The 20,920-nt window shown below is 36.3% G+C and overlaps 1 protein-coding gene across 3 annotated transcripts; it reads right to left on the reverse strand.

The window, feature by feature from the left end:
• Positions 1 to 1,377: 1,377 nt before the first annotated feature.
• On the reverse strand, positions 1,378 to 17,640 carry ezh1 (enhancer of zeste 1 polycomb repressive complex 2 subunit). Of its 3 annotated transcripts, XM_055192219.2 has the most exons (20): positions 17,382 to 17,640; positions 16,215 to 16,362; positions 15,918 to 16,043; positions 15,293 to 15,415; positions 14,720 to 14,837; positions 11,891 to 12,097; positions 10,829 to 10,931; positions 9,007 to 9,170; positions 8,337 to 8,428; positions 7,429 to 7,591; positions 6,323 to 6,504; positions 5,781 to 5,872; positions 5,503 to 5,531; positions 5,231 to 5,356; positions 3,448 to 3,626; positions 3,177 to 3,272; positions 2,985 to 3,066; positions 2,813 to 2,893; positions 2,648 to 2,732; positions 1,378 to 2,536 (listed from the first exon to the last, which is right to left on the reverse strand). In XM_055192219.2, exons 2-20 carry the CDS (start codon positions 16,350 to 16,352, stop codon positions 2,476 to 2,478), a joined length of 2,247 nt encoding a protein of 748 aa, XP_055048194.1. In that variant the 5' UTR covers positions 16,353 to 16,362; positions 17,382 to 17,640; the 3' UTR covers positions 1,378 to 2,475. The 3 variants fall into 3 exon arrangements, 2 of the variants coding, with proteins under 2 accessions (XP_055048194.1, XP_055048201.1); XM_055192226.2 differs by lacking the exons at positions 15,918 to 16,043; positions 16,215 to 16,362; positions 17,382 to 17,640 and adding an exon at positions 15,619 to 15,885; XR_008640425.2 differs by lacking the exons at positions 1,378 to 2,536; positions 2,985 to 3,066; positions 3,177 to 3,272 and having other exon boundaries at positions 2,664 to 2,732.
• Between the last annotated feature and the right edge of the window lie 3,280 nt (positions 17,641 to 20,920).

Below are 20,920 nucleotides of genomic sequence, written 5' to 3' on the forward strand. Positions count from 1 at the left end.
TTACACGACATTTTGATTATCATTACCGCAACAGATGCTTATTAAATGTTAATTTAATTAATAGAAGCATAATACTTTGATTTTAAATGCATGTGCAGAATCTCCAAATTATGTTCTTTCAGGTTTGTCATGTCATTTTGAAAATATGTCAGTGTTGATGTTTTCTGACTGTTGTGGTAATGAGATTTTTTAAGGACTAATTTTTTAAATTATGTTACAAAAAGTGTTAAATGATAAGTAAAAGTTTTTAAATTAATGTTCCCATTTACTCCAGACTTTGTTTTTCAATGTCTGGTGGGAAAAAAAGTAAATTTAATCAATTTTTACATTTTCATGCTTGACATTTTTAAAACAAAGTTTTCGTGAGAATCACCCAAATACATTTGACCAGCACTTATTCCAACTGATCTTAATGGTTAATCACTGAAACATTTGGTAAATCTATATATTTTCATTTCAGCAATATACAGTATATGGATTTTGAGAACTACAGAAATAAAATGTGTGTTTGTACAAACATATAAATTATGTGTAACCACACATGATAAAATACTCTTTATTGCTAATTGATTTTACATAGTGGTAACCACAACTGGTCATTACAGTAGATATACTGTAAAAATGGGGGTGTAAACACTGGCAAATTCAACATGGAGCAGGACAGCAAGGAATAAGAAGATATTGTGGACAAGGGATCTGTCAGAGAGGTGGGCATGGGCACCCACAGAGAGGTCAAAGAGCTGGACGAAAATCTACGGCCAAATGCTCAAGACAGGCTTGATCCAAATTACCGTAATGTAATGTGTGCACTAAATGTTATGTTCTCATTCAGTTACATTATAGAAAGTATAGCTATGTTACAATTATATCTGAAAAATAAAAACGACTGTAATTTGCTCAAATGATTGTAGAGGATGTCTTCATTGATCCTTCACTAGATTACACATAGGATGGATATTTTGGAAATCATAGATTATGTAAGTAATGTAAGTGTAGTGCCTAATGTGAAACTGTGTAATATGTATTTTTTAGTACTGTAGCATATTAATTTCAGCACTTTTAAGGCTGATTGTTAAAAGTACTAAACTGAAAGATCATACCGTTGTGTTTTGGTGATTAAACCAAATGTTCTCATTACATATTACAATAATCTTGTATTTGAAACAATGATTATGTGGACTGAAAACATGTGCAACTCACTGAAAGCACCACATCAGGCCTTGAAAGAATGACCAGCTGCATCACAAGTGTGATCAGTTTTGATTTTTGTACTAAGAGTTTTGAAAATGTACACCTTACTTGTGAAAATAGTACCAAGCGAATAAAAAAACTGTAACATAGAATATGGGTAAAGAAATCAAACTCTGATCCATTACAAACAAGTTTGCTTTAGCTCTTTATTTTACATAAATTGGTACAGATGACAGTGGAACCAACTTGTTAGGTTATTTTGTACACTCAATCTTAAAAAAAGCCTGCTAAACAATATTCTTTAGTTCACTATTTAGCGCACATTCAGTCTGTCGGTTTATATAGTTACTTGTTTTGTTATATTATTACAAAACAATATTTGACCTTTTACAATTGAATCAGAAATGACGTTTAACTGCTTTAGTGCTATGTTAGCTAAAATGCTTTGTGCAATACAGCAAGCTGCTTACAGCTGATAAAGAGGATAGATAGATAGATAGATAGATAGATAGATAGATAGATAGATAGATAGATAGATAGATAGATAGATAGATAGATAGATAGATAGATAGATAGATAGATAGATAGATGACGTTAGATAGAACATCGAAAAACACCAAGTTGCAAGTTGCAAATGAAGCCTGCTATGACTAAAGTTTCTTGTAGAGAAATGTATTGACCACTAAGTGCAAGTCTGTACCTATGAAATATTGCTGAACAATTGCTGATATTTTGCACAATGGAATATTTGGACCAAAAACAACAACGACAGTTACTTTAAGTGTGAAGTGTTTAGGTTGCAGTAACAATATATATTATATTCCCACATACTTTTATTGAGTATACAGGGGTTATAGCTATTTGGTGTGTAAGAACTGACAAAAATCTAATTCTTCTTGCTTTACACAACATGTCCTCATTTCAGTGAATAATTACATCTGTTTTATCAACTTTCTGTGGTATTGTCCATATAGTGCAAATGTGGAAGAGTGTATTTGTAATGTAGAGACACCACCTGGTTCCTTCTAGTTTTAACAAATGTCTCAAAAAAGGTCAACAAAATGCTTGTTTTAGACAATTTTGTCAAGCCACGTGTTAAGATTAAGGTAGTGATGTCATCCTTTAAAGCCATGATGAAAAATAATGACTCAACAAAAACTATGACATCATCACAAAATCACTTTTTCTATGGGCGCAGAATATACCAATAACATTTTCCTTCACGCTCAGAGAGGTGGAAACATTGACATTAAGCTAGAAATGTTAACAGACAAACAGTCATGTCTACGCTATGTCGATTTCCCTCTCAATGCCCACATACTTTAATGCATCTGCTTGACTGTACCTAAGAGAAAGATTAAAATAAACGTACATTATTAATTCCATTTTAATGCATATATTATATACGGTAGATATAAGTTGTGTATGTAACAGTAAGTGTTGATACACAACCTACCTATAATCAAAAAACAGCTCTTCTCCGCACTGTATGGCTCGCTTGGCAAAGATTCCAATGCGATGGTCTCCATTAACCATGACAACTGAAACAATAATCGTTGGTGTGAAAAGTGCTTCATGAATTAAGCTCGGTGTTATTTTTGCGCTTATAAATAAACTGTACCTTTCGCGTAACAGTTGGGGTTTACAGAATGGTTGGCAAATCGTATTTTATTTCCTTTACGGGTGGCATCCACTACAAAGTCTGTTATGAAACAAAAATACTCATCGAGGTCAATTGGAGACCTAGAGGATATTAAACAGTTCGACTCGAAACATGGACAAAAGATCAATACCATTATTTAAGTTGAACAGAAAGCTGGACATGTATTTGTCGTAGATTCTGCCTCTCCTGTCTGCCTCATCCTGGGAAATAAGCTACGCACAAACACAACATATACATCAGATTATTAAGAATGCAACTGGTAACACAGTTTGTTTCAAGGTCATCATAGGAAATATTAATCGTTGATGTGATCGCCACACACCTCTCCGCAGTATTCAGAGATGAACTCGTTCTTCTGGACTGCTTCTCTGATAAATGTACCCCATCCTGCAACATCAGATGGTGCCAGGAGCAGATGCTGGCAAACAGGTTTAAGGTTAATTTCAACCTTGACATTTCAAGTGATGTGTTGTACCATTTGAGCTTCAAGCACCTTCATACACTGATCTGTTCTTCCTGCACTCTACACTCCTTGATTTGGGGCTTAAACTATACATTTCTGTTCCCTCACACCATATTCATAGTTTTTATACCTTCTTGAGTCCTCTCTGAATGCTGCAGTTCTTGCAGGAGACCTGTTTGCTGTCCCAATGTTCGGCCGCCCCACAGGTCATGCAGAGATCTGGGTCGCACTCCCTCACTGCCAGGTAACAAGGACACTGCTTAGTGTTACACTGAGTCTTGCAGCGACAGCCTGGAAACCGGTTCTGACCTAGAACCAAAACAGACCAGATTGAAATTAAGACAGGACTTTTGATAAAGGTTTTCTTGAACACTTCCCCTGACTTCCATACAGTAGTCCCACCCAAAACTCTGTAAGTGTTGGTGAGCAAGATGCACGCCACGTTGTTTTACTTGTTATGCCAAAGAACCTTTGTATTGTGTATTATGTTTTATAGTCCATGCATATTATACTGGGATACTATTGAGAAGACACTATTTTAACATCAATAAATGACACGCAGCAGCTTTAAACAAGCATGTTTTCTTTGCATTAGTGCCCTCTAGTGGTGCACAGATATTGTACTTTTACATAACAGTAATAACAAGAGAAGAGTAATAATAGTGTACACAGCTTATCTTTACATAAAAAATGTTAAAAGGTTTATGTGGATTTTGTTATGCTGGGTTAGGGGAGGGGTTTTGAACATTTGTTGTCAGCGAACCCCCTTGACCTAAATGTTTTACTTGAAGTACCCCCTGATATTTTAAGTAAATATTTAAATAATTTTTAATAACACATTTGCATGTTTAACTTCAAAAACGTTTATTTTTCATCCATTTTAAACTTTTCATAAGTAGTATTTTACATAGTTATTGTTATTAGACATTCATTTTGGTCATTTACGTTTGCAAGTACAAAAAATGTTTCTGTCCAGATTTGAGATATATTGTAGTGTTATATAATAGTCACTCACAATCCAGATTAAACAAATAAAATATATGTTTTTGTTAGTAATTAGAATTTAACTATTTATTTACATTTGATAATTTAAAGGCGGGGTGCACGAGTACCAAAACACACTTGTAGCCAGTGTTGGGGAAAGTTACTTTTAAAAGTAATGCATTACAATATTAAGTTACTCCCAAAAAAGTAACTAATTGCGTTACTTAGTTACTTTTTGTGGAAAGTAATGCTTACGTTACTTTTTAGTTACTGTTGCATTACTTTTTCTTGGCTGAAGCTTGATCTATGACTGAAAAGTTCTGCATTCAGAAATTGCATATTTCATCACAAAAATGTCGATTCCTTGCCTGCCATCTCAGTTTTTGACTCAAACTGTTCCCACACAGGCGTGTACACATAACGAGTGCATAATGTGACTACGTTTAGTTTAATTCAGTGCATATTTTTTTATTGACTTAATTAAACTAAAAAAGTAACTTTTTTTTAAAAAGTCACTCAAATATTTATGTGAACATTTATAAAGTAATGCGTTACTTTACTCGTTACTTCAGAAAAGTAATATTATTACATAATGCACGTTACTTGTAATGAGTTACCCCCAACACTGCCAATCAGCAGTAAGGGACGTGTCTACTAACCGACATGGTTGCCTGGGTTGTGTATGTGTGGGGCGGGTCTATCAAAAAAAGGTCCAGATTCTATTGGGGTAGGGGCATGTTTGTTATGTGATTTCAAATGTCAACATTGGCTTTTAGAGATCGTGCACCCCCCCTTTAATTGTAATTGATATATTTTTCATCAACTCACAAACCCCCTGCAATTTCCCCCAGTTTGGGAAACCCTGGGTTAGGGAATAAATATATACTAGCAAATGAAACCATGAAAAAATTATTTTGTATTGAACTGACACTCTCGGTCACACTGACAGAATTTTTCGCAAAAATTCTGGGTCATCACACACGGACAGGAGCTGTCACACGGGTGCTCAGGGTGGTCACATGGTTGATAATTGTACACCTGATTGGACGAGCTGTCTACAAGACAAACAGGAAGGACAGATGAGTGATAACATAAGTGGATCTGCTTAACATTTGTGCTGTTAATGACTATTACGATATTTCATTTTTCTTCTTAAAGCTACTAAAATCTATTTCTGGTCCAGTACTATAGAGATCCTTACCTTTCTTTAACTGTATCTTTGCCCATAATCTATAAAATAAAAACATATTTCAGCTTTAGTGTTTTGTTGTGTTGCATACACTTACATTTATGCATTTGGCAGATGCATTTATCTAAAGTGACTTACAGTGCATTACAAAATATACATTTATTTTTAACCAATATGTGTGTTCGAACCCACGACCATTTGAGCTGCTAATGCAATGCTCTACCACTGAGCTATACTGGGGCTCAACATAACATTCAATGTTGTGGTTGTTAAAGCATCGAACATCTTGCCTGTGCTTTCTCTTCTTCTTCTGTGGTGAGATCCCACCGTCCTCCATTGGTACGCGGTGAATCAGCACCTCTTTCACCGCAAACCTGTATACCTGATGCAATCGCACACACACACAAGATACATTATACACACGAGACAGTGTTACACCTCCCACCTCATACCTCAGCATCCCTTAATGGAACAGTTAATGTGTGTTAGTCAGAACTTTGAAACTCTTCCGAGGCACAACTGCTCATTATCATGTTGATCTTTGCCATATGAGCACGCGCACACACTACCGCATGTGCACACGCACAAACACACAATCAAAACAACATTCTTCCTGAAAAAGATTTGGCTCGTTCTCTAAATGCAAGCAAAACACATGATTTGAGGTAATGACTTTTCCAGTTAGCCAAACCGCAGTCTTTCTGGGAAAAACACAGGCACACACACAAACACATTTCAAAACTTTTTAAGTTTATGTTGAAATTCCCAACTGCCCTCTATTTAATAACATTAAATTCAATGTAGAATCTATTATCATTGTGTACGTGTGCACCTCTCTGCATGATTTGGTTCCAATGAGTCGTGCGATGGAGCAGAAGTTATTGAAGTATGTGCCATGTAGGACTCTAAACAGAGACTCCTCCGCTCCGCTCCATTGTGGAGGTGATTCGGAGTCCTCTACTCCTTCCTCGCCTGCTCTCGGTTTGGTGGGGCTTGGACACCTTGAGTTCCCCTCTGATACACAGAAAAAATACACAAAGGTAAATTACTAGTTACTAGATATAAACATTGTGTCATATGCCCTGTTTTATATGAAGAGTTTGGTTCCAAAACGCGATAAACGCCATTTTTGAAAAAAATTAGTTACTGCCAAAATCAGTATTATATCAGGTCAGTAGTTAAAAGTAAATAATAAATTTTACGCAAAATCCAATACCCGCAATGATATTCTGTCATCTTTTCTCCCTTTTTTCCCAAAATGCAACAAACGCCACTCCTCCTTTTTTACAGAACGCAATAAATCCATTTCTGATATTACAGCGGACCATTCACGCAATGTAAACAAACATGGTCAAACACAGTATTAGTATAGTGTTCCTAATAATCCTTTAGGTGAGTGTATATAGTTACCAGATTTTAAACTTTTCTAAGGAAATTAAGTGTTGCTTGCCTGTGCAAAAGACAAACAATCTGCTTTGATCATTATTCTTTGCACACCCTTCCAGCTACTTTAACTGCCAAGCTATTTTTGGCAGGAGAAAGGTATGTCTGTGTGTTTCATCTGTATTATCTCAGTCTGGATCGTTTGGCATTGATCTATCAAATGTTTTTACGGTAAGTAAGCTGTTGTGGCCGTGAGGAGAGCATGACCTGTATGTATTTTCTATGTCTTGTTAGGGGGCATGCACACCAAAGCTTTTACACCAGCGGCCGACGCATGTTTTCAATTGTTTCCAATGGAAGCGCAGTGTTTTTCAAAAAAGCCACCAGCTGGTGGGTTTTTCCACGCTGAAGGCCGGCGATGAGCGCAGAGAGTTGAAAAATACTCAACTTTGGGTGAAAAGCTCAGCTGTCCGCCGGGCATTTTCAGCCGCGTAAAAAAGCTTTGGTGTGCACGCCCCTTAAGCATGTTTGTATTCTATATGTTAGTGTGTGTACCTGAGGAGCTGGTGGTCTCATGGTCACTGTCTCCATCTTTTCCCTCCTCACCTGACCCTGAGTGGGTGGTGCCACTTGAACTGGAGGGGCGGGGCTGTCGCCGCCTGCGGCGAGATCTTTGAGACCTCTGCATATTTTGATCAGCAAACTCTTTCGCCCCTTTCTATGATCAAACGTGGAGAAAGAGAGAGAGTGAGATACATTGAGGCTACGTTTACACTGAAACGATCTGAAGAGAAAACGCAAAATTGGCGTTGCGTTATCACTTTTTATTCCGCGTTTATAAGAGCGTTTTGAAAGTGAAATCTGCGTGCATATGGTGACGCAAAAGTGTGTGATATGTAGTATGCACTCCAGGCGGCTAGGTGGCAATGTGAAGCACTGACACACAACAACAACAAAGCCTGCGTACAACCTTCTTCCTGGTTCTCCCAGGTCTCGTCCAAAGCCGTCTGGTTTGCCTCCGACGAATTGGCGCCTTCTCTGATCAGTAATACTAGCTGTGAATATTTCGTACAACTGCTGGAAAGACTTGTATATTAAGCTGCTATGGCAACTTGAAGGTCCGACGTATGGAAATAATCCGACATGTTTGTTGTTATTTTCCTGAACTGGCGCATACCTGTGACGTAAATGCGTACGCGACGAGAGCCACCGTGAGCAGACTTTTTGCGTTTTTACTCTTTAGACGAGAACGCGACGGTAGATCGTTTTTAAGATTTCAACTCTAAAGGGTGGTTTCACTTTTTTGCGTTTTTAAGCCCCAAAACGTCGTCGCCGTGTAAACGAAAGGCACATCCGATAAAATATTTTCACGTTTTCACCGTCAAGCGTTCTCGTGTAAACAGGCCCTTAGATGTAGTAAAGATTTAATAATAATAAATAAAAAAAATTATTTTAAGCCTTACCTGAAGCAGAAAGCATTCTTGTCCACAGGGTTCTGTCTCTATTCTGATCTCTTTAGTCTTTCTCTTATATACATTAGGAGATGCATGGAATGCTGTCCAAAGACAAAACAAACTTGAGTTATGTAACATTTTGATATAACACTAATGCTAATACTAAAATAACATAACATAATATCAACTGTATGATTTTTTTTTCGGTGAACTATCCCTTTAATATGTTATGTTGATAATAAATATAATATATTAAAGGGATAGGTCACCGAAAAATAAAAATTAATTTACTCACCTTCATGTTGTTACAAACCTGTATTCATTTCTTTGTTCTGCTGAACACAAAGGAAGATATTTTAAAGGAATGTTTGTAGCCAAACCGTTTTTGAGCACCATTGACTTCCATAGTAGTATTTTACCTACTGTGGTAGTCAATGGGGCTTCTGTTTCCTGCTTCATTACAAATATCTTTCTTTGTGTTTAGCAGAACAAAGACATTTTTACAGGATTGTAACAACATGAGAGTGAGTAAATGATGACAGAATCTTTATTTCTCTGTGAACTATCCCTTTAACATAAAATAACAAGTGGACTGTTACATAATTTGCATATTTAAAGGTCAACACATTAAAATCTCGATTTAAAAGATATTTTAAAGAAGAAAAGTTTAATTTCTCACGGTGAAGAAAACAGTCGTATTTGAAGCAGCGGCGACAGAAAAGTGTGTGAAAAGAGTGCAAACTTTGTTCCCTCTGAACAGATTTGGCAAAGGGGCCGTCCATGTTGGGCGTGCAGAGAGGAGGCAACTTCACAGTGCTGGAGGGCTCCAGGAGATCCTTATACCTGCAAATATTGAATATATTATTTATTACACTTTTAAGCACATGACAGTGTTTTCAAACCATACATTTGATCTGTTTGTATGTTATCTAGGAATCAAACTCAAGTCATTGGTGTTGCTAGCACCATCCTTGTTTTGTATCTGTATTGTTACATTGACAGTAACACTCTAGATTTTTTAATGAAACAACGCTGCTTCACACCGATAAATTGCCATAAAAATAAAGTTATCACACTAGACAACTCCTACTCTCAAATTTCCCCCAGCCGGCGGAAAAGATATTAAATAAGCACAGCTGTGGAATGCACAATAATGTCATGAAACAGTAAACAGTCGGATGATAATACAGGCTGTGACGGCTTTTTGTTTCCACCGCCGTGGCAGCTGCACACCCACTAACAGCACAGCTTCCCATGAACCTTCATTTAACAGGCACAACATATTCTTTACAACACAAGATGAAGTATGTGTGTTGCCTTTATAGTTGCACAGTCTTTGTGAACAAAAGCTCGAGTTTTGGAAATCGGCTTCATAAAATGCTAAAACTGGATTTAACGTGAGAAAACTGAATTGATTTGAACTGCAATGAGTAGGACTTGTCAGCGTATGTTTGGTATTATATGCAACTCCTCGATCTGTCTGATTATCATAGTGTTTTATTACCAAAAAGCTTGTACAACTTATCAGTTTATCAACATAACTAAAACGGCTGAGCTCATGTGGGAGCCATGTGTTTTAATCCTGATGGTGTTATCCCCTGTTCCTCTCACAGGGTCAATCTCGCAAAATTAGACTTATGAGGTGTCATGATTGAAACATTTTGATAATAAAATTAAATGCAAAGTAAGAGTATTAAATGAAGCATACAGTTACAAACATCTCTTCATGTACTATTTTGTTACATAATTTCAAATGACATCATACAAACCAATTTTGTAAAGGGAAATTTTCATTACCGCAACGTGTCCATGACTAGATTTGAGTTCTTTGACATGGAAATATTTATAATTAAAAAAATCTCAAAAATAAAAAGCTTCAGTGCATGTTATACTATAAACATTTACAGTAAAGAAACATGTGATATTTGGTGATTATTGGTAAATGTAGAGACAATAATAAGGAATATAAATGTGTCCAAGACCAATTTTCTCATCCTCCGGAACAATTTTCAATCATTGTTTAAGCCCTCAAGGAACTAACGTTTAAAAAAAATTGTTGGAAGGGACATAATTGACTGTGACACTCAAGATGGCTACCAGGTAAACAGTTCTTATTTTTTTCTCTCCAGATAAAAGTTGAAATTTTGTTTGTCATAGTACCTAAACAACTTTTTAGTTCTCATTACCGAAACATGAGTTTGTAAATGTAATATCGTGTTGCGGTAATGATAATTTTTGAAAATGATAATCTAAAAATTGTAAATAATCCTTTAGGAAATATTTTTTAAATCCTCTAAAAATAATGCTAATAGTAAGCTTAGACCTTATCTTATATGTGCAAAAAAAATGGCTTCAAGGGCTTTTTAAAAAAATCTGATGCTGAACACCTTCTAAATCTGGATTTCGTGAGAAATACCCAACAGTGTTAAGTCATCTAAAAATGTCAACGGTTTCAAAAAATACAATTATGAAAAAGATCTGATGTTAATCGTAGGACCTACTTGTCCTTCAGCTCCTGCATTGTGCCTTTGTAAGGAAACATGGATGCAATAGCTGTGAAAATCTTGTCATTGGGAACCTTCTTATTGATGGTAGGATCTCTTCCTAATGATGGAAGAGCAAGAAGCAAAAGGAAATCAAAACCAATTGTCCCGAATTTCACTTTTAAAAGAATAGTCAATAAGGAAACATTCACCCATAAATCAAATGTTGTCATTGTTTAACCTCACGTTCCAAATACACATGCATGGATTTTTGTATAGCACATACACGTAAACATCCTCTTACACAGCTCTTCACATTAAATGTCAGTTCATGGTGACCAGGAGCTGTCAAGCTCCAGAAATAACAACAAAGCCCCAAAAAAAACCATAAAAGTAGGATGGCAGTGAATTGGCATTGTGTGGCTGCATGACATAAATGTCTACTCTTGGGCTTTACAGATGTTTTACAGTAGCAGATATATTTGTTAAGTAAATAATTATGAACTAGCAGCACTTTAATGCAAATATAAACTGGTGCACAGGCTAAAGAGTGTGTAATGTCTCTTTGTTTTGGTGAATCTGGGGTCACGGTGAGCTGTAATGGATACAGGGCTAAAACAAATTGAATGAACAAACAGGTTTAGCCAACCCTCACTGAACACAGTCGAAACTCAGAGCAAACAACTGCATGCATACACAATGACTGATCTGACTGCTCAACGCATGTGAACTCTGATATATCTCTCTATGGTGAGTTGCCAAATATTATATATTAAAAGGCTTGACTGTGTTGTAGATTCTAGCCTATTTTTCTTTGACAATATTTTGTCACCATTCATCAGATGGCTCAATCATGGGCTGCTCTTAGTCCATTCACTGTACACAAATCCGTTAATATGACTAGTCTGCTTTAAAAAAACTAAGTTGTTGTTACAAGATATTGGGTAACTCCAATGTGCACTTCTGAGAATGAACTTAACAAGAGTTTTGTTTGAGCCTCTGTAGCAAGCAGTGTAGTCGGGGTTATGTGGTGTTCACTTTTAATCTATAATAGTGTCAGTGTTTACTTCCTCCTTTCACCTTCAGTGGTGCTCCTCCTTTTCCTCTTGATAAAGCTCACTTTAGACTCTTCCGTAGACTCTGCTGTACTTTTTTGGGTTCCTTTCTCCTCTCCTTCCTCCTCCTTATTCTCTGCAGGCTCTTCCTCCCCCTCTTCCTCTGGATCTGAGTATTGACTCAACGCCTCCACCAGCTCTTTGAAGATCTCATCATTTATGAAGCCACCCTCTGTTATCAAAGTACAAACATTAGGTAACATCACACTGGGTAGTTTTAAACCTTCACGTACTGTACACATCATTTATTCATATTAAAACATCAATAAAAGCATTTGGAACTTAGCGGTTGAATGACAGCTCAAAAAAGTGTGATATAATCAATGGTTTTGCCAGCAATAGGTCAAGGTCAAATTTATTTATATTGCACTTTAAAACAGCATAAATGCTGACCAAAGTGCTGCACAACATACCAAACAAAACATCCTCGTACAATAAAATTTAAATAATAAATAATAAAATATCAAAAGAAACCAAAACAAAAGTAATAAAATTAAGACAGGAAACATCATTCAATTTAAAACAATATTTAAGATTAAAAGTAATAATAATAATTAATATCAAATTACATATTCCCGAAAAAAGCATGTTTTAAGAGAAGATTTAAATGTAGAAATAGTAGGGAAAGTCTAACAGACAAAGGTAGGGAATTCCAGAGCTTAGGACCAAGAACTGAGAATGCCCTGTCACCTTTGGATTTAAGTCAAGATTTTGGAACATTTAATATCATCTGGGTGAAAGATCTAAGTCTTCTCACTGGAGAATACAAGTGGAGAAGGTCATACATTTATGAAGGGGCAAGACCATTTAGTGATTTAAATGCAAATACTATATACTCTATAAAGTAATATGTTCTCTATTTTTTGTCCCTGTTTAAAAATTCGCAGCATTCTGTACCAGTTGTAATCGCGAGAGCGAGGACTGATTTATTCCAGCATATTATAGAGCATTACAGTAGTCCAGCCTGGTTGAAATAAACGCATGAATAACAGTCTCCAAATCACTAAAGATCAGAATATTTTTCATCTTGCTAAGTTCCCTAAGCTGCAGAAAACTGGCTCTAACTACAGAGTTGATTTGTTTATAAAATTTTAACTCAGGGTTAACTCCTAGATGTTTTACTTTATCACGAATGTTATCTTGGAGGGGGCCTAGTGTAGAACTTATATTATTTAAAAGGTGTGAAGGGCAAAACAACATTACATCATTCTTCTTCTGATTTAATTGAAGTAAATTATTGTCCATCCAAGCCTTAATGTCCTCTAAAAAAGCTAGCAGAGAGGAAACTGAATCAGTACCTGATTTTAAGGGAAAATGGAGCTGAGTGTCATCGGCATAAATGTGAAATGAAACTTTATGGAACTTAAAAATGAAACGAAGAGAGAGTATAAGGAAAATAAGATTGGACCCAGAATTGAGCCCTGGGGCACCCCACAAGTGACGGGAACTGAGCTTGATGAAAACTCTCCAATTTCCACCACAAAAATTCTTGTTTGCAAGATATAATGCAAACCAATCTGTTGCACCAACGTCAAGATCCAATCTCTTTAAAAAGATTATGATGATCCACAGTATCAAAAGCCGCACTGATGTCCAATAACAGAAGAATAATACAGTTGCTAGAGTCTGCAGATAGTAAGAGGTCATTTACTACCCTCAAAAGTGCAGATTCAGTACTGTTTAGCTCTGAAGCCATACTGAAAAGAATCCAGAATGTTGTTAGAGATTAAATAGGGGGAAATTTGATTTAGTACACACTTTTCCAAAACTTTGTGCAAAATGGAAGTTTGGAAATGGGCATATAGTTATTAAAATCTGAAGGATCAAGATTAGTAACGGTTGGACCACAGCCTGTTTAAGGCAAAATGATACAATACCCGTTTGTAAAATTAAGCATTATCAATATATATATATAGATTATTTTAATGTCTTTCTGTAAGGCCATTAAGTTTTCTAGTAATAACTGCATTATTAGTCATTATTTATTTCATGCATTATTTAATGAATCTACCCCACCCTTGATTTGTATATATTATGAGGCCATTTAGACTTTTTTAGGAAATTTTAGAAAGTGTCTTTAATTTAAACTTCAATAGCAAAAAGCTGTTAGAAATGCAATTCAATTCAATTATTTTAATAAATCAGATCAAACCGTACAAAGCTTTAAAAAAATTAGTTTGCATCAATGCTCAAAACTGTTTACTGAATTTCTTGTGTGCTATTTATCATACATAAAAATGTCTAGGTAAAATATATGCATTAATAATTTAGGGTTAAATTGCTTTATATAGATGTAAATTATTAAAATAATTCATAGTAACAATTATTTTTTAGATATTATAAATGAGACTTTTACATTTGTTTTACATATGAATCTATAATGGTTAGTGATGCACAACGATTAATCTCGATTAAACTATAGCAGAATAAAAGTTTTTGTTTACATCATATATGTGTGTAAACTGTGTATAATAATTATGTATATATAAATGCACACACATGCATGTATATATTTAAGAAATGGTTACATGTGTATATACATTTGTATATTTATGTATAATTTATATTATATATAAATATATATATATATTTTCTTAAAATGATACATGCATGTGTGTGTGCATATTTATATATGCATCATTATTATACACAGTTTACACACATATATGATGTAAACAAAAACTTTTATTCTGGTATAGATTAATCGCAATTTAGAGTTATTGGTTTAAAATTTTGTAAGATTTACTGATTGAAAACCACATTTATGGGCACATTTATGGGCAAAGTCACTCACCTCTGTCCCCATGAACCCCATCATAGTTATCAATGAGTTCCTCCAGAAAAGCCTCATCCTGTTCCAACACCTCATCTCCCATGTAGGGGATATTATGCAAAAATGTCTCATCTTCCACCTGAAGAAGAAAAAAAAAACCGAAGTGAGACAGAAACAATTGAACAGAGGGCTGTGATTTCACAGATGTCTTTAAAACAAAGAAATGTATGTCCCAATATAATTAAATGAGAGATAAATGCAGGATTATGCACAGTAAATCTATGTGTGCTTGTTTGTGCCTTAATGCTTTAGTTTATGCCTATATTTATGTCTGTAAGTGAGTGTGGGTGTTTAAAGAGGCACATCCTCTACCTGAGAGATGATTTAATAAACACACGCTTGTCTGTCAGAACATGTGAATGCACTGCTGCGGCGTGACCTACTTTTTAAAATGACCAGTGTCATAAAATGATGCTTTTTTCTCTTTTTATCTCTTGCTCTCTTCCTTCTCACTGCATGCACAAGGCCCTAATGGTTATGATGAGTGCTTTTAATGTGTGTTAATGTGTGGGCACTTTTGTCTGTATCCAGTACCATGAAGTTCTGCTGCAAAGGGGACCAGGAGTACATGAATGGTATCCCAGCGACAGTTGTCAAGGGACGCATGGCAACTGCTTGGTTCGGAAAAGATGGAATGCCAAACTCCACCATGCACAACTGTGATTGGACAAAAAAAGAAATGACAGAATCAGCATGTTATTCAAAATTATGACAGGTTACTTGGCTTGTATGGTACGCTAACATTTTGTATATTAGTCTTAATAGAAAACATAATTAATATCATGCAATTTATAATAATGTTTTTTATTTTTGTCTTATCAATTAGAGGTTAAGTATGCCACAGTTGGCCCATTACTTACATGATTAGGTTTAAACACTTGTCAGATAAAATATGATGAAGTGGGTGCCACAGGAAGGTGAATTGTGGCACCTGATCTGAAGTCATTGCGGGTGTTTTGTTAGAATAAATTAGGTTTGGGTAATGGCTTGGCAGAGCTGACTGTGTATTGATTCAGCTCATAAATCATCTTGGTGGGACAGTCGTGTGCTGAATTAGTACAGTCAATTCACAATAAAGCTATGCAGAATGACTGACACCTGTTAGTGGTGGTCAATGCCCATACACCCCTCCCTTCCCCGGGCTATGTGTCATTCTTGCCTTTTTACTGGGCAGAGAGCCACTTGGGGTGGACAGAGGGATAGACTGGATTCTGAGCTTAGACCATTCCTCATTCAATAGCTCCGTTCTTCCTTCAATCTTACGCCGATTAGACTGGAACAGAGCCTATGAGAAACACACAGACACACACAAAGAGACTATTAAAAGGGAATTAGATTAGACTGGTTTAGTACAATGTCAATGAAAATGGAAAGATTGGTTAACAGAAACTGGAGAGTCAAAAAATGCTAAGAGACAAGAGTAAAATAAAGAAATACAGTATAAAAGACAGACTACCTTAACTTCCTCAGCTTTGCGAAAGCGTTTTAACTGTCTTAACCTCATGTACTCAGACTTCACTCTTTTCTTCCATTCCACCAGACTGCGGTGAGGCTTTGCACTGCATGACCGGGAACCTGACCCCTCCTCCATCATTACTTTGTCCCTGGGAAGAGGACACAGGATCCATATTTATATATGAAATATTTAGAAAATTTGGAAAAACACAACTGGTTATTGCTGGGTTAAGTGCAGGACAATTTTACATACACAGTGCTGGACTATTAAAAAATGTATTATCAAATATTTAAAAGGAATAACATGCGTGGCTCATACAAATAATTAGAAAACGTATTATTCACACTGTAACATATTTCTGTGAAACTGTATTCCCGTAAGTATGTGACTCATCTCTCTTTCTCTCTCTCTCTCTCACACACACACACACACACACACACACACACGCGCACACACACACCTATAAATCGCATGACTCAAACTTTATCATTCAGTAGTGTTGACTTCATATAGGACTGAGCGCCCCCTGCAGTTCACAAACAGAATGCATGTTAATACAATTTAAAGGTCTCCAATTCATCCGGTACTTTGAATTAATACCACAGTTTAGTAACAAATCTGTTTATCGTGTAAATACAATGGTAGCTTTGGCAGACACCGAATGAAACAACCATTTACGCAAAGCCCATACAAGTGACATTCGGAAAAACACGCGCTCCTTTAACACGCACGCACGCACACACACAAGCACAGTGGAAGTGGGCGTGTCTCTCTCACGAGCCCATATCACCACGGTGCGGATAAGTGCGTAGTACACTGTCTCTGCATTTCATAACCCTCCAACGCAGTTTTTTCGAACTTTCGATGAACTGTAGTGAAATATAAATGATTATTTAGCTAAGACAAGGCGTAATGCTTGAAAACGCCTATTAACAAGCAATGGAAGCATGAGGCACGAGCGAAGGCGTTTCTACGACAGACGCGTACTGTAGCTTCAACAGCATAAATGCTGTAAATAATCGCACGAGATGCTACCGTGAAGCAAACTGAAGCACACACGCCGAGATGGTTTACATGCCATACGCACATAGGCACGCACATGCTCGATCTCTCTCCCACACATGTTGGATGACGAATACTGATCATCGCTGTCGCAGTTTAAAATACCTTAAGAGTCCCTGCTCCTTCCTTTAAATCCTCGCGAATCGGATTCAGCTTTTAGTGCGCAGCAAAGAAGCCCAAAAAACGTCCTGTAGTGATAAATGGTGTCCTAGCTACCGAACCGCTGCAGAAATCGGTGCCGGAGTGCTTGTGTTGACGGATGTGAGGATTTCTCGCTCGTCCGTAAGCATGTCGAGATTGTAGTTGCACAGTTAGGAGCTGCGCACTTGGTTGGCACGCTCAAAGCGGAGGGTGACGTCTTTATTATGTACTTACTCCAGCTCGCTGGCTGGACCACTAGTGTGCGACAAAAAAAAAACTAATTATCTGAATAATTAATAGCGTAAACGCAAAATTATACCTGAGCTAATGACGTTTATAAACAGAATTAATAAATATTACATCATACTACCGGTATATACGTGAAAATAAACGTATAATAATGTCAATTGTTATTATTATTATTATTATTATTATTATTATTTAACGGTTTAGAAACATTAATATAATAGTAATAAAGTGTTAATGAGTGTGTTATACAGCTGACAACCGTTATAACTATATTAAATTGTTGTAGTTCTTTACAATATGTATTTTTAATTAGACGAAAGTACACGTAAAAAAATTTATATGATAATATATAGAGCCACAGAAGGAATTATCTGTGCACATGCTGTCTAAGCTGTTTGTTCACTGCTCTTGAGATCGCAGCACACAGAGTAGTGTGCCGTCCCCTCTAGAGAAGGAGAGAGCAAGGATTGAGTGAAACACTACCCTACGTCACGTGACGAAACGGGAGCGCGCTTAAAGGGTGCAAAATGTTAAATATTGTAACTATGATGATGGGTTCCCTGGTTCCTGAAATAAATATTAAGAACTACTTAATATTACAACTACTTGCCTACTACTACTACTACTACTACTACTACTACTACTGCTGCTACTACTACTACTACTAATAATAATAATAATAATAATAATAATAATAATAATAATAATAACAAACCATATTACTGCAGCAACTATGACAACTCTTGATAATTTAAAAATATGAAAAAAAAAAAAAACTTGCCTCTGACAGATGTTTTGGTATTTAGCTATCCACAAGGTGGCGACATGTAGTTATTAACAGGCTATATGAAGCCTCAACTATCCAATACACAATGTAACATGACCTGTCCGTGAACTATTTTGCTTGACGACCGGGGCATTTAAGACAGATTTAAAATCGATGCAGTTTATTATCATTCGTTTGAATGTTATATTTGATCATATCCTATATTCTCATATGATACCTCTTAAAGAGGACATATCATGAAAATCTTTATCCATGTTTCAGTGCTATAATTGGGTCCCCAGTGCTTCTATCAACTTAGAAATGTGTAAAAAAAAACAACCCAGTAACTAAGTTTTGGTAAACCACTCTCTGCAAGCATGTGAAAAATAGGTCATTGAAATCTGGCTCCCCTTGTGATTTAGAAGAGGATATACCGCCCCTTAATCTGCAATATCCAACCACGACACTGGCATTTATTGCAGAGATCAGCTCATTTGCATTCAAAAGGATACACCCAGAAACGGCACATTTTGGCTCACACCTAAAAAGTGGCAATTTTAACATGCTATAATAAATGATCTGAGCTAAAACTTCACATACGTGAACACCAAAGATTTATTTTACATTTTTAAAAAGTCTTGTGAAATGTCCCCTTTAAATTTTATTTGTTATAAAGCAATTCATTGCATTGATTTCATACATTCTTCCAATACAGCTCTCATTGATCTTTCCCTATCAAACAGTATGCATTAAAAAAAAACATCATAATTGTAAATGTATAATGTAAACACTCAAAACTTTTGAAGTTCTTTCAGCCAGTAAGGAAATCGGATTCTGTAAGGGGATTAAATATTGCACAACATCTTATCGTTGGCTTGCTTGGTGATATTGCTTAATTGTTGGCTAATACTATAATAATATTGACTAAATATTGTAATAATAGAAATTTGATAGTAAGAGTTTTAAATGGCATTCTTGTGCTCCTAATGTTTCAAAGCTTATATGGTTTAATTCAAGTATTGAAAAAAATGATGTAAAGTTTCACCAGTGTTATTTACAGTTAACCCTATTCTTAGTCTTAGCATTGTGTTTTTGAGGTTATTTGAGCTTGGCTAAAGACTGTTGAGTTTTCTTACTGCGTATAGAGGAATGGATCGGTGTACATCAACACTATATGTAAGTGGTAACATAATTTTTCTTCACACCCTTATCCCAGCGGTGGGCCCATCCTGGAGGGGTTTTCTGAGGCCGGTGCAGTGTTTATCTTGGACCTCACAACAAAAGCAAACACAGGCAGGAAAACAGACATAAGAGGGAGGTCTTATCTGTGGAAAGTTTTAATTATGTGCAGTGTAAACCCCTAGATGTAGGTTTTGGCTTGAGAAATAAAGGCTGGTATCTGCATAAGTGCAAGGGGAATGAGAGATGTGCTTCTCGCTCTGATATTGAAGTTCACTGGGTGAGATGAAACATAGTCGGCCTGTGACATTCGACATGGTGTCGAACATCTGTGGATACAGAGATAAAGCATGTAAATGCAAAGCAAATGCAAAAAACTCTCTCTTTCACACACAAACACACATCGTATTTTAGTATATATGCATGAATTATATTTGTATTTAAAATTAAATACCAATGACGATCTTATTGTTTTTTTTAGGAGTATGTAGATCACGTGTAGCTCTGGTTTTTCATTTCAAAATTGCAAAAGTCCACTTATCTCTGTAAATAAACCCTGTATTTCTGCTTACTGTCCCGCTAACTTTTTCCACATTAAAAAGTGAGTAAACCATTCAATGGGGGTAACAAACTACTAGCCTCTCCAAACGAATGTGAATAAAATGTGGAAATAATTTGCGTCCACAGAACTTCACAAGCCCAGCTGAGTGAGAGAGGGGGTATCACCAGATGACATTGACTTATACATCTGTGCCTGTGTGTGTCTGTGTGCACAAGCTCCAGGGGAATGATACTTTCTCCTATTGCATCACCAATGAGCTGTGCTGAGCGCACATCAGTGGTGGTCATGGCGTACATGCGTCAATAGCAGAGTTGTAGATCTGTGTACGTCAATAGCGAGGATATACGCTTCTCCGAGCCAATGCTTAGGGGGTGAATTTGTCATCGGTCTTTATCTCTTCCCTTCTCTCTGAGGCGAAATTCACTCACCAAAGCACCTGGGGTCAAACCCCCTGTATAGCCCAAGGAGGTTAGCCAAATCGCTGCCAGAAACATTAAAAGAAGCAATCTGTTTTAGACCGAGAGGGGGTCTTACTCAACTTTGTACAATAATAAACACAGTGAGACCCACCACAGAAGTCAATTGTTGTGTAATATCTGAGAGAAAGTGAAATTTAATCATCTTAAATTATACACATTTGCATAATACGCACATACAGCGCATGTAAGTAAGGGTGTTGTCTGAGAACACTCTAAAAAAGGATGTGTCATTTTATTACATTTTGTGTTAATTTTGTGTTAAAATAAA

The sequence above is a fragment of the Misgurnus anguillicaudatus genome, chromosome 19 (genome assembly GCF_027580225.2).
Source record: "Misgurnus anguillicaudatus chromosome 19, ASM2758022v2, whole genome shotgun sequence".
Lineage (NCBI taxonomy): Eukaryota > Metazoa > Chordata > Actinopteri > Cypriniformes > Cobitidae > Misgurnus > Misgurnus anguillicaudatus.